At 32.2% G+C, this 14,970-nt stretch overlaps 1 protein-coding gene across 1 annotated transcript; it reads left to right on the top strand.

Annotated features, from left to right (window-relative positions):
- Window positions 1-1,623: 1,623 nt before the first annotated feature.
- Window positions 1,624-3,222, top strand: LOC113294323 (3'-hydroxy-N-methyl-(S)-coclaurine 4'-O-methyltransferase 1-like). The gene is made up of 2 exons (XM_026542714.1): window positions 1,624-2,469; window positions 2,559-3,222. The coding sequence occupies exons 1-2, from the start codon at window positions 1,699-1,701 to the stop codon at window positions 2,850-2,852; spliced, it is 1,065 nt and encodes a 354-aa protein (XP_026398499.1). The 5' UTR covers window positions 1,624-1,698; the 3' UTR covers window positions 2,853-3,222.
- The last annotated feature ends 11,748 nt before the right edge of the window (window positions 3,223-14,970 follow it).

Here is a 14,970-nt window from a genome sequence, read left to right as displayed (position 1 = left end):
CAATCGTGGGACTTGGAATATCAAAAAAAAAATGACAATGATCTCTATGAAATGATGTATGGACTATCTTTTCCGCTGTTTATATGAGTAGATAGAGTCAAGGATTTGTATTGCTGCATATTGATTATTATCAGTTCAAATACCGTTTCTAAAATCAACAGGTCTTATGAGGTGGAAGCAAAATAACTCATCAATGAGAATGCTTACATATGTGATTTTGTGTCTGAGTTTTGTCATCTAAATTATGTTGTATAGGCTAGCTGGTAGCTGGTATTGTTGGACTTTGGTACTAATTTGTCAAATTAAAGTGTTGACCTTTTTGTTTTGCTGGCTGTCTGAATGGAAGTATTTTGGTTTATCTCGATTGATCAGGGAGATCATATTTTGCTGGAGGATGTCATATTGTCATTGTATCATATAATATGAACTATTCTAGAATCCACATAATGAATTGAATAGAGCCTGCGAACTAAGATGACTTCCATAAAGATTTTCGGGAAAAGCTTTATTCCTTTCCATTGCATTAGAGAAGACGGATCCACTGCTGATCACATGTCAGGTAACACTAAACTCAGTTCAAAAGAAGCCTTAATCAGACTGAAACAGGAGAAGGATGTGCTCTTCTTTATTCACTGGACATAACCTTTCTAATACTTTTTCAATCTTATCTTTTGTTCACTGAAGGAATGTGATAAAAATGGAATTCATTATCTGTATGACATATCTTAGTTATGAAAATGGTTTTTTTTGTTTGTTTTGGTTTGTGTGATTCGGTTTCATCTCTTGGTTCTACGCTAGATTTACATTTTCTTTTTTATACTTGAACCAATTGGTTATAATATGGCCCTTTTCCTTTTATCTTACGTTCTTCAAAAGTTTAGAATATGATATATTGCCGACACTATCTAAGATAGTTGCATAAGTTGTGAATGATATAACAAGACCATGGTACAAGCCATAGTACAGGTACAGGGGCAAGGGGATGCTTTTATATACGGAGCATCGGTTGCATACTTTTTGTATGGCTTAACAAGGTCATAATATAAAAACAATCCATAATACTAGAAAAAAGGAAGTCTTACATATCAGAAGATACGGAAGCATGGAATTACACTGTCATGGCCTTCAAAGCAACAAAGCCGATCATCAGAAATGATAGTTGGATCAATCAAATGCCTTTTGGCGGTACGAATGTTCTTTTTCTGTCAGACATCTATCAAATATTTTCAGATATAGATCTTACCAAGTGCCTTAATACACCGTCCATAGTAATACACATCTAAGTCATAGAAATGTGATTTACAGATGGCTGGCATTTTAATCGCTTACTCTCTCAATATTTTTTAGCAGAAAATAGTAGGGAGCAGACTATATTTTTTGTATGTAACCTGTAATAAGTGTATACATCAAATGTAATATGTCTCATGAACTTGATCCCGTGCAACGCACGGGAAAGACACTAGTATCATTGGTGACAGAATTATTCCCACGTGGTTCTTGCTTTTGTATCATGGGCTGATAAGCCCCAGAGTAAACAACTTTATTACCGACCTATTCTTATGATGGTGCACCAACCTGTTAGCCAGCCTTTTGCTGCACTTATAAATACATCATAAGCTTGGAAGATATTTCGAAACACGCACCCAAAACAAACATACTCTTCTTCTCAATTAAGAAATATTCTACAAACTTCATATTATGGGTAGTAGTATAGATGCTGAAACACAAGAAGTTGGCATCAAAGATCAAGCTCAAATATGGGATATAATCTATGGTTATGCTGATTCTCTTGTTCTTCGTTGCACAGTAGAGATTGGAATCGCAGATATTATCAAAAACAATAATGGGTCAATCACACTTTCAGAGCTTGTATCGAAACTACCACTTTCAAATGTGAATTCTGATAATTTGTACAGAATTCTAAGATACTTAGTACACCTGAATATCTTAGGACAACAAACATGTGCTGCTGGAGGTGATAGGGTTTACTCACTTAAACCAGTTGGTACTTTATTATTAAAAGATTCAGAAACAAGTATGGTACCAGTAATATTAGGTCTGTCACAAAAAGATTTCTTGTTTGTATGGAATTTCGTGAAAGAAGGTCTAGGCACTGGAAGTACAACAGCATTTGAGAAAGCAACGGGAATGGATATGTGGAAGTATTTAGAAGTTACTCCTGATCAAAGTAAGTTGTTTGATGAAGGACAAGCTGGAGAAACAAGACTTTTAACTAAAACTCTACTTGAAGATTGTAGAGATACTTTTCAAGGTATGGATTCGCTTGTTGATGTTGGTGGAGGAAACGGTACGACAATTAAGGCAATCCATGAAGCTTTTCCTCATATTAAATGTACGCTTTATGATCTTCCTCATGTTATTGCAAACTCTGATGATCACCCTAACATCCGAAAAGTTCCCGGTGATATGTTCATGTCTGTTCCAAGTGCTCAAGTTCTCTTACTCAAGGTGAAAATTCTAACTTAATTTGTAACTACTCTTTCAGAGGTGACTTTTTCTAAAGGATGGATGTTTTGTTTTTTTCAATTGTGAAACAGTGCGTCTTGCATGACTGGACTGATGAACACTGCGTCAACATTCTAAAGAAGTGCAAAGAAGCAATACCAAAAGAGACAGGGAAAGTGATCATAGTGGATGTCGCACTTGAAGAAGAATCCGAACATGAACTTACAAAGGCAAGATTGATTCTCGATATTGATATGTTGGTGAATACAGGTGGTAGAGAGAGAACTGAAGATGATTGGGAAGATTTGCTCAAACGTGCAGGCTTTCGGTCTCATAAGATCAGACCGATTCGCGCTATTCAGTCTGTCATTGAAGCTTTCCCATAGTAAAATCTCTAAGGAGTACTTTGCTCTTATGAACAATAAGTCATCTTCACTTGAGGAGATGTTTCCCTATTTAGTTCGTTTGTTTCTTTTCGCTTGTGATAAGCATGTTAATTTCCCTATTTCCTGTTTTTGTTTCTTTTCCCTCGTGATAAGCTCCGGTGCGTGCTGTTTTTCTTTCTCCGGTTATATTAGACCGTTGTTTCTGTTGTTCATTTGTATTCTGCTCTTATTGTAATTGGATACTGTATTCTCCTGTGCACAGCGTGGAACACCCTAAAAACGGCCCACTAAATGTTGTACAAGCTTGTTTTTTGGGTGTGAAAATGAATCAATTCAGCAAATACTATAGGAACAAAGAAAAGAGTTTTAATATGTTTTCATAGTCTTGGTTTGGATTTGATCTTATAACCAGTCACTGAAGATGCTTACTCATTTTTTAATGAGTCAGTGAAATAGTACCTTTAGTCCCATGTATAAGCTAAATTGGATTTTGTACGTTACACCTTAATGGTCCTTAAAATTGAGTTTCAAAGCAAAATTTTATTTTCCAAAATTAATCAATTCTGGATAGTTTCTCTTCGACTTTTTTTCTTCTTTTTTTTTTTTTTTTTGCAGTGGAGTCATTTGACTGGTCATTTTATTTTACATTCATAGATAGTCACGTAATTATCTTAAAATTTCTATAAATAGACATGAGACAAAAATTTAGTGGTTTGGACAGTCTTATTTTACATTTATAGATAATTATTTTCATTAAATTCTAGGATATGTTTTATATCTTATCCACTCTATAAAAAGAGTAAATATAAAACTTTCTCAGAATTTCTGATGATCAATATCACTCACTCTTATAGGTTTTTCCGTGGACGTAGGTCGAGATGAGCGAACCACGTAATATTGTTGTCTCATGTCTTTTTTATTCCATTTTAGTATGTAGATTTGTTTTTCTTTACTATTGATTTTATCATTGATGTAATTTTTATTCTTTGTCTAATCAATGATATTCATCTCAAATTTGATGTACATATCAAAATTTGAGATGGTATCAGAGGCTATTTGTGTCGAGTCATTTGACCGCACCTTTACTCCGCGTCATCCGATTTATTTTCCACGTGTTAGGCCCAACGAAGCTACACGTGAGGGGCGTGTTGAGATTATTGGTCCCACATTGTTTGGGTTAGCTAAGCTCATGCGGTTTATAATCCTTAGGTCCGCTCCACTCATTGCCAACTTGTTTTGAGTTGGATGCTCATATTCTAACATGGTATCCTAGCAACCTAGGTCGTGTGCTTATTAACATATCCTAGAATTTAATGAAAATAATTATCTATGAATGTAAATAACTATAAATAAATATTAATAACATAACATTTCTATGATTTTATCTTCACTTTACATGCGCTACACAACCACTTTACATTCTATTCATCTTCACGGTCACCTGAGCTTACTGCACGGGTATGGATGAACACATTTGAGAGGTAGTAGAAGAAGAGGTGAGGACAAATATTTGAGAAAAACTTAGAATCTAGGATTTTCTCAACCAAAATGAGTGATTCTAACAAGATTAATGAGCTAAATAAGAGAAGGAGCTAAAGGTAAGTTAAGGGTGGCTCTCGCCGCCCCAATTTTTTTTTTGTAAGTGATCAAGTGTCCTTTAAGTTTCATACAATTATTTATTATAAAATTTAAATAGAGATTGATTTCTTATTAATGGAAATTGTCTAATAAATAATTACTCCCTCTATTTCTAAAAAATAGGCTGGTTTATGTACAAATTTACACACAAACAAGCCTATTGTTTAGAAATTGAGGAAGTAGATAGACCATGTATAAGATTCCAAGCTCCGTTACTGGGTGGGGGATCTTCTAAATCAAACAACAATTATACAACCATGGATGATTTATTAGATAATCAATCTTTTTAATCCAAACTCAAACTGAACCTTGTTACCGACTTTATTTATTATGTTTTTGATGGACCAAGCCAAGATTATGAAAAAAACGTATGCTTAACAAAATGAGATATACCTCTAACTTAACTTTAATCAGATTACTTTTCTTGTAATCGCTGAAAGTATAAAGAAATTTTGGATCTTTTTGCTTTCTGAAAAAACACAATCTCAAACTATAAGTTGCCGTATGGTTAAAAAAATATAGTTGACCCAACCGTAAACTTAACGTAAGCGAAAAACTTACCGGAAATTATTGATTCCCCAACATAAAAATGTCCACCGTAGGAAAACCCAACCCTAAGTGCATGAGAATATTAAATGCTATTCAATGCCGTTGGAAACAGTAGAAAAGGCTTACAACTAGGAATCCAAACCGTAGGTAAAACTTCGGTCACATACGGTTTGGAATCCACAACATAGTTACAGATTCGTGTTGGGTGTTTTTTACCCTAAGTAAACTCAGGATCTACCTACGATTTGAAATCTTACAGTGCGAGACTGTCTTTTGAGTTGCTCATTGGATCTTACAGTGATAGATAAATTTGCAACTGATTGATCAATCACTTTTCTTCGTGTGGAACTTTATTTTTGCAATCAGCAATTAGAAAAGTTGAAACACTTGCGGATTAGTGATGTGGGATCTTTTCTTGTCACACACTTTTTTGATGTATTGTTTGGAGTCCCTACAGTTTGATAGGGCCCTTGAAGTAAAAATCATCGGGATAATATCACGTTGGTCTTCGGTTAAAGTATCATTAGATAATGTATAATGCAAAAGTATAAATTCATGTTCCAACAATCCATCAAAGTCTAAAAGCAATTTAATGGTGAAGGAAAACATATTCATAAATGGAAATCGAATATTGTCCTCTTAGCTATAAAAGAATAGATCACCTAACCAACAATGATTTCATCAAATTAATTTATATCAAATGAGTATCAACTAATTATTATTATTATTATTTTATTTTTTTTACTGCTGCATTGGATCTTATGGTCAAAGGTAAAGCTGCGGGTAATTGATATCCTGATGAATCACTTTTATTTTTGTAGGGAACTTTATCCAGCATTGGTGCCTTTATCATAGACTAGTTTCCAATCAGTAATTAGAAAAGTTCAAAAACTTGCGGATCACCAACGATGAACCTTTTTTGGGAAAAATTATTTGTTATCCATTTTATTTTTTTTATATACTCCATTTGTTTCAAAAAACCATCCTTTATTTCATTTCTGTCAGATTCAAAATTGTGTCCGGCCTCTGTTTATAGGCGTACTAGGCCTTAACGACACGAGATGTTTTGTCTCTAATACGATATTATTCACATTCCTCTTGCTTCATTTTTTTCGTGAGTAATTTATTTTGATATTCAAATAGGTTTTGGGAAAAAAAATAATGGGTTTTTATTTTTTTTTCTTAAGCATGTTTTTTCAATTTATTAGCTGGATGGAGTAATAATGTTGTGCCAACATAAAAATAAAATAAAAAATACAGTAAAAAGGGCTTGCGGCGCAGCTTGTTGCTCGCTTGACTGCTATGTAATTTATAAGAAATTGACCTAAAACAAGTTTTAGATGTTAATTGAAAAAAAATCAAAAGAAAATGGATATTTTCCCCATTTATTATTCCATCACACCATAATTTTAAATTTCAAAAAGAATACTTAATCTAACAATACATATACCTAAAATGGCAATCCAACTCCATGATGTTTATGACTACATTGGTTCCAAGATTATTGATAACGAAGGCTCTAAGGAGTGAACCAAAAACCCATAATATTTTCCCTATTATAGATAAAAACTATTTATTTATTTTTTGCAAATGTGAGAGTTATAAAAATGAATAATCCTTGGCTATTGGAAGGTTGAGATATACACATGTGAGCTGAAAAAATAATCTTATAAAAGTAAATCAAAACATGTGTAAGATTCTTTCTCAATGATATTGATAACATAAAATTGAAGAAATTCGTGGATAAAAATATTTCAACCAACTATGCTAAGTAGTGCATGAATGGCATTCTCACATCTAGTGTTACTCAAGTAATTTTGAGCAATAAAGAGCATAGTCATATTCATATTTGTATGTACATATATTCAACTAACCTTCTGAAGAAAAATTATTAGTTTCAAGGTAGAGCCTACACAAACTTCTGTCGCCTTCAACGTGTAGAACACACACTGAGTTAAATCGGCCTTGAGATTAAACAAATACCCCAACATTGATCAAATAATGTCTACAAATACGGGATCGAAACAAAGTGCTAACGTGGAAAATGAAAGACTAACATCAGTGTTACAAAGAAATGACCCTATATGTATCAAATTTCGTTAACTAAACATGTATTCAAATTAAAAAGTCATCAACTTAACACAAAAATATAAAAGAACCCAAGTTAAATCAATACTTGCATAAACAAAAATTATAAGAGAATTTCGTAATTATTTAATACTTTAAAATCAGTATTAGAGATTTAATTGCATGCCTCGTTAAAAATTACGGTAGGACGAAATCACCAGATTAATCGGTAGAAATTTCACTGGATATGTAGCAATTCAGAGAAGTTTGCACTGGTGGTGATGCGCTCCATCTAAGTGTTATTCGATCGATTATTCTTTTTAGAAGGTTAAGTTTTCATTGGAGAAACCGAGAGGGAACGTTTCATTATATTCATTATCATTCAGAAATCCAAGACCAACTCGCGCTCTTCTTACGGGGTCTCAATACAACCTTAGATTTATCTATTGGAGGAAGATACCATGATACCTAATCTGTAGTTTTTTGTATTTATTATATAACGTGACATCCAAATGTTTTTTTTTCTTCTTAATTTTCATGTATTTTAACCGAGTTTACATTAGTATTAATACGATCAACCACATTTCTACTTTATAGTGTTATCCTTTTGTAGAGGCACATAATTAACATAGTCAATTACTACTCATCAATACCCGCCAGCACCACAAAACCACCAGATATCACTTCTTTCTCCACCACTACCATTGCCCATCCCTCGTAGAATATTGGGCACACTTATAACTGTTAACCCCAGACGTCATGTATAAAGTTTATATTTAGCAAACTTAGGTCATCAATTAATTTTTTCAACTATATATTTTTTGTTAATATTGAAAATCATGCATACGAACGGTTGCCAAAGATAGTAGTGGTAGCAAAAACATCCATTTTGTCTTTTATGATTTGGTATCATCCCAAAATATTTGTTACCTGCCTTTATTGATTGTGTCAAAAACGGGTAGAGATCGTCTGTGCCACTGCTTGTGTGTGCCCTATGTGCCATACCAATAGAAACACGCCACATCATTCCTCTCATTAACCATGACTAACTAAATAGATTTTCTATTTATACAACACTAATCGATTAGGAAAGATAATTAATTAGTTAAAGAAGATATTACAAATCCAAGAGAAAATACCGTGTTTCTATTGGTGTGGCACATAGGGCACACCCAAGCAGTGGCACAGACGATCTGGACCCGTCAAAAACAACCAACTATATTTTTCACAATACAATGTTACCCATCATTTAATTCTTTTTTTTAGTTATTTTTGATTCAAAAAGAAAAAACCAATACCACCACCATTAAAACTATCCAGCGCCACTATTTCTTCCACCAAAACTAATGTTAACCCCTCCACCACTTAGTAACACCTTCCACGGCTTCCACCACCTACTTCTTCTTCTACTACCACCACTAATATCTATTGAAATAATTTTTGTTAAAATTGTTTATTGATGGAGATATGTATTAATATTAATTAAGGGAAATTTATGATGTAATATTAATAAATCATTTATCATGAGAAATTAATGAGACACCAATTAATAAAATACTTATACTAATTAATATTTAAGTTGAACAAACCATGACCATAGATTTATATTTTTTCTAGACAAATCTGGACCACCACTTACATAGGCAAACTTAGTCAAGCTTTGTTTTGTATCTTAGATGTTTATTAATGCAAAAATACATATATATATATATATATATATATATATATATATATATATATATATATTAGATTAAATAGGAGGACATTTAATGATGAAAATTAAATAAAATATTCAGTATGAGATATTAATGAGACACTAAGTAATAAAACACTCATAATGATTAATTTTAATTAGAGCAAACCACAACCATGGACTTAGCTTTCCCCAGAATGCATCCTGGCCGCTCTTTATCTAGGCTAAGTTTCCATGCTTTGCTTAATATTCTTGATTTTTTCAATGAACTCTCTATTATAGTCTTTAATTTTTTATATTCATAAAAGCATATTAATGGAACCTAATCTAAAATATTAAAGAAATTTGTACAACTATGGAAACAAATATATCCTTCATTCCTTTTAAAAGATAATATATTTGGCTCCAAAAATTAAATTCCTTAAAGAGTTTATATTCTATAAATTCGGTATTTTTTAATTTTCATTTTCTTATTTCCTATTTACAATCCTTTTTAACAATTTTGGGCAGTTTTTAATACTTGCATTTTTATTAACAGAGAATAGGTAAATAATTAAGGGTAGTCAAGTAAAGTATTATGGTCTCCTTAATATTTTGAAAAAGTCAAAGCAGACTGTCTTTTTGAAACGGAGGGAGTATGAAAAACCCACCAATAAGATGATAGATATGTAGAGTCCATAATTAGTTATAGTATTAGCGGTTTTACATGCATAACCTTTATCAAATTTTTGAAAATAATATCGGATGATTTAGAAAAAAAAAACTTGAAAAGTCAAAAAAAAAGCATAAAAATCCCTAATGACGTTTGTTTCTTAGATTTGGAAACTAATTCAAATAATCCCAAAAATATCTCCTATAAATTCTGCTTTCCCGTTTTAAAATTTCTAGTCAAATTTAAATTTAAAAAGTGGAATTCTGTTTTAGACTTTTAGTTTCTTTCCGTAAAATAATAACTACATGAAGCCATTTTCTTAAAAAAGACTTCTTCTAAATTATTCCCATATTTCGGGAGGTAGTCAATTGGGATTTATATGATTTAAAGATTTTTTATTTGAGTGATTTCTGGAGATCTCTAAAAATATAAAGATTTCTAGTGATTTTCTGAGAGTATATTAGAGAGTCTTTGTGACTCGTAGAGACAAAAAAATTGATATTCGTAAAGACTCTATGTGATTCATAGAGACAAAAAAATGTATAATGTCTAATAAAAATTCAAAAATCTACCCGTTACTTTATTATGCACGTTATAATCTAAATAAAAGTACCATGAATACCTGGTAAAATACCTGTTCATTGTAAAAGTAAATCTCGTTGTTGCCTTATGCCTGTTTCCCGCATTCATTTTATTTTCTATGCAATCTCGCCACTGGTTACTCCGCAAACGGCTCGTTACTTGGTCATCAGCTAAAAAAAAAGGTCCTACTCTCAGAAACAAATATTCCTCAAGTTTCCAAGTCTCCAGAAATATCACCTCTTGAGGAGAGATTTCTACCATGCCTATTTTCCTAAAAAAGTCTCTCAAAATCTCTGAAAACGATAAATCAATGACTTTCTATTCTCATTTGAATAACAGGGATGTTGGAATGACTCTTATGAAATCCTAATCCAATAACATGGAGTTTCAGAGAATTTAAATAACTTAAAAAAAAAGTCTCTAACCAATAATAAGAGACATTAGGAGACTTACCAAACTCTCTATGGACTAACAGTGGATTTGAGAACTCTCTGAAAGTCATTTGAAATCTTATTTGACTAACCCCCACAAAACTCCAATTATCATCTCTAAAATAACTCAAATTATCACCCCTAAAGTAATTGCAACTATCACCATATGGAACCCGTGAGAATTACGGGTTTCACAAATTGGTATAAAAAGTAACTCTAACTACCACACAAATTGAAGAAATTCCAGTGATGAAAACTCAAGTTGACACTCGTGAGATCGACATTATTCTAATTTTCACAAATTTACAAAATTCCAATTAAAAAACTTCACTTATCATCCTTTGTGTTCAGTGAAAACCATAATTATCACCAATTTACATTCAAGATAATTATAAAATATAAAATAAAAGAAGTTTCATATTCAAAAAATCATGGATATCAAATGAAAATATAAAATTAAGAAAACATGTAAAAATTGTATAACAGTGATTGGTGAAATCAAATAAGAAGGTAGGAATTACTGTTTAGTCCAGTTTTTCATGACCCAATTAATGGATAGTCCACCCGTGAAAAACATTTACTCGCTTGTCCAAAAACATGTGTTGGACTAGATTATTTAGTCGCTAGTCCAAAAACTTTGTGAAGATTATAAAGTGTATTTTCTAAATGCCTAAAACACCCTTCCAAATCTAATTAGTATCAATACATGAAAATGTTATTAGTAGCATGTTACTACATACTAGTAGTGTCAATATGGTGATACTACATATTAATATGTACTGTACTAGTAGTAACAAAAATATGTTACTGATAAATTAGGTAATTACTTTACTACACTAGTAATGACATTTGTACTAGTAAACTAGCATACCAGTTTACTAGTATAATAGTATACTAGTAGTAACATGTGCTAGTAAACTAGCATACTAGTACATATGTTACTAGTAAACTAGCATACTAGTTTACTAGTATACTAGTAGTGACTAGTATACTAATATACTAGTAACTAGTATTAATATGTAGTATACTAGTATTAAGTAGTATACTAATATACTAGTAATTAGTATTAATATGTAGTACTAATATTAATATGTAGTATACTAGCAGTAACTAGTATAACATAACAGTATTAATATGTAGTATCAATACATAACATAACATTATTGATATGTAGTACATAACATATTGATACTACATATTGATATAGTAGTATCAATACATAACATAACAATATTTATTTATATATATTACATAACATATTGATACTACAAATCAATATGTAGTATCAACACATAACATAACAATATTTATATGTAGTAACATATGTTAATGTTACTAGTAACATATACAGTAACATACTAGTATGTAGTAACATTAATATGTAGTAATATGTAGTAACATAAATAGTATTAATATGTAGTATACTATTAGTAACTAGTATATTAACTAGTATTAATATGTAGTATACTAGTAGTACTAGTATATTATACTAGTATTATACTAATAACATATGTTACTAGTAACATATATGGTATGTAGTAACATACATAGTATTATATGTTAGGGTTAGTAGAGTAATTTTACTTTTTTCAAAAAAAATTTGGACTAACAAGTAAATATGTTTTTCCGCTGGACTAGCCATTAATCCGGGTCGGGTTTAGTGGACTAAACAACAAAGTTCCCAATAAAAAGACTACTCACAACACCACTAACGGGTTGAATAGTTGAAACGGATACCGCTGACAAGGTCTGTTCGATAATTCACCAAAAGATCATAAATTCTGTGGATGTTTAAGTCAAAATGGAAATTAATGCATACTAGAATTTGTTTCTTATCCTTCAGAAGTTCCCCTTGTTCTATCTCTCTTCTATCCTTTCTTCGCTGTCTTTGGAAGATCATAAAGAATTTAATTGAAAATGTTAGAGCTTGGGCATATTTGTTAAGAATTCAATGTTTGGACGTTAACTACAAAATTTCAACCGGAAATAAAGGTACTCAATAAAGGGGAAAAGTGTTACCTACCGGAGTTTATGAAGATGATAATATAATAACCATAACCGCCTCCATTAAAAACGCCCGCGACTGCTTAGTTTGAGTGGTTATAAGTGAAATTATTTGTATTACTATTTTGTTAATAAATGTAATTTATAAAGGTTAATTTAGTCTCAGACAATATATGGAGACCCTGATTCAATCTTAAACTATTAATCTTGACCATATATCTTACAATTTAGGCTACAGATATATATTATTTTAATGATGGATCCTGGAGGAGAAAAGAACCAAACTTGGATTCCTTAGAAATTTCCACTGTAACATTGGGAGGCCCAACACTTTTGAGCAAGTGTGATACGGCCCTCGAAGGCTTGAACTAATTAAAAATCACATGGTGAGCATTTGGTACGCAAGCCACTGGTTTGAACCGGGCCATCCGTCTTTTATAGGTGGGTGTCTGATCTGTTAAGTTAATGGATTGGATGCGAGTGTAGAATTAAAATCTTTTAAACATCCATATTCGCAAAGTTAACATCATCTTTTTTTTTCTTTTCGGTATGCTTATCTTGTTTTCTAATTTTTTTTAGGGCGTTCTTCTATATATCTCCGAAATACCAGTAGGACCCAGTTATCTACGTGCCCCCAACTTATCTTCTTACCCCATCAAAATCTTAAAATTCTTATACCTCTAATTAGGGATACTGCGCTCTTCAGATTCAAACGAAACCCTTCTTAACTGAGAAGGCTAATGTTTTCTTTTGACCTTAAATTTGACATAAAAAACAACCATAAACAACCCAGTTTTTCATCTTGATTTGTCTTGTTCATGTGTAAGAATTAAACGGGCTATTCTAATATATCATTAGGCATCCCCTAATTTATTTATTTTTTGCCTGAATCGGAGTGACCATACCTTGTTAGAGTTTTTCTTGAACAAGGGACTATGTTGGACCGGTTGTAAGTGATTTTACCTCCAACGCCGAAAATTTTATTTTATGAAAACATGAATATAGTTTCCTGCTAAACTTGAGTTTGAGTCACCATAAAACGAAAAAAAAAGAAGTTGAATTATTTTTAATTGTACTCTACTTTAAATCATCAATGAGAATTTCAAATCATTGTTTGGAAAAACTGATTTGTTCGAGGGGAAAGCATTTTAAGGGGAGAGCTAATAATGCAATTGACTTTTACAATAATGCTGTACTGCCAGAATACCCTTTCACTAAACCCACGCCCAACTGACCATGAGCTTCATTGTGACATCAACAAAAGAGTCGTTCCACTGAAATTGCAACATGAAAACACAACTACACAAGTATTATTTTGGATTGTCTCCCTTCTATTTATTCATTTTATCAACGAATTCATTTCATGTACTTCTAGCTCTTTCTATCCTTTTTATAGCAAGTGTTGCAACCAATATACTCTGATGTAATCTACGAGGTACCAAGACCAACTCTATTTCTGATTGTACTATAATTTAAATCATCAATGAGAATTTCTAATCATTGTGTGGGTTTGAAGAAAAAATACGTTTTTGGAATTCTAATCATGTGTATGTGAATTTTTTGTATGTATAGTGTTTGATAAAATGTGCCATAGATTATCATGTGTTTCGCAAACTACGTTAAGAGAGAGAACAGTGATGATGATAGATGTCAAATCATGAAGTAAAGAAAATATGTGGCGGCTTCTTCTTGATGCCTAGTGGGACGTATATGTGAAGAACTATGGCTTGAGTGGCAGGTAAATACACCTGAGTGCAGAAACTGTGATCTTCTGTTTTATGGCGACCTAGGTGTGGTCTGTGATGAAACACTTTAGGTACAATTTATCCTCGTAGCATCATGTCCCATTAAGATGCCTTTATTTGGAAATGATACAAAGGGGTTGCGGAGCTGCAACATTTTTTCTTAGGAATACCATTTGTATTAGCCTTTCATTGTTCTGGTAGCGTATTGTTAGGATTGAATGTTTTTCGGGTTCTTATTATACGTGTCTGTGCAACGAAGATTATGTATCCGTTGACGACCAGGTTAAGACGGATCAAAAATAATAATATTGGATTAGGTTTAGGCTAAAACGGTAAATTTAACGTTTTTTTTAAGGGGAAAGACAATATTTTATACCTCCCCTTAAATGTCCCAAGGTCAAACAACTTTAGCTTTCCCCTTAAAAAAATCAGCTCTCCCTATAACAAAAATCTATTAAAGAGATAAGTGGAACTCACTACACCAAATTCAGGTTTTAGCATCAAAAATTTGCAAGGCTAACAACTAATATACGCCGTTGCAAAATTTTCGCAGTTTCATATATCAAGTTACAAATTTTGCCTTATTACTATTGCAATTCACAACGACTGATGAGTTAAGTGTTCGAGCCGTTCGCGTGCAAGGCAAAACCTGACTGTGTGGAAATAAATATGCGTACACCCAAATATGTTGAATCTGAAGGATTATTCTTCCTATCATAGCGTAGTTTTAACCCCAAGTCCCAACTATCTTCCAGCT

The sequence above is a fragment of the Papaver somniferum genome, chromosome 7 (genome assembly GCF_003573695.1).
Source record: "Papaver somniferum cultivar HN1 chromosome 7, ASM357369v1, whole genome shotgun sequence".
NCBI classification, from domain to species: domain Eukaryota; kingdom Viridiplantae; phylum Streptophyta; class Magnoliopsida; order Ranunculales; family Papaveraceae; genus Papaver; species Papaver somniferum.
Note: the sequence above shows the minus strand (reverse complement) of the source record. Positions and strands in the feature narration are given on the sequence as shown.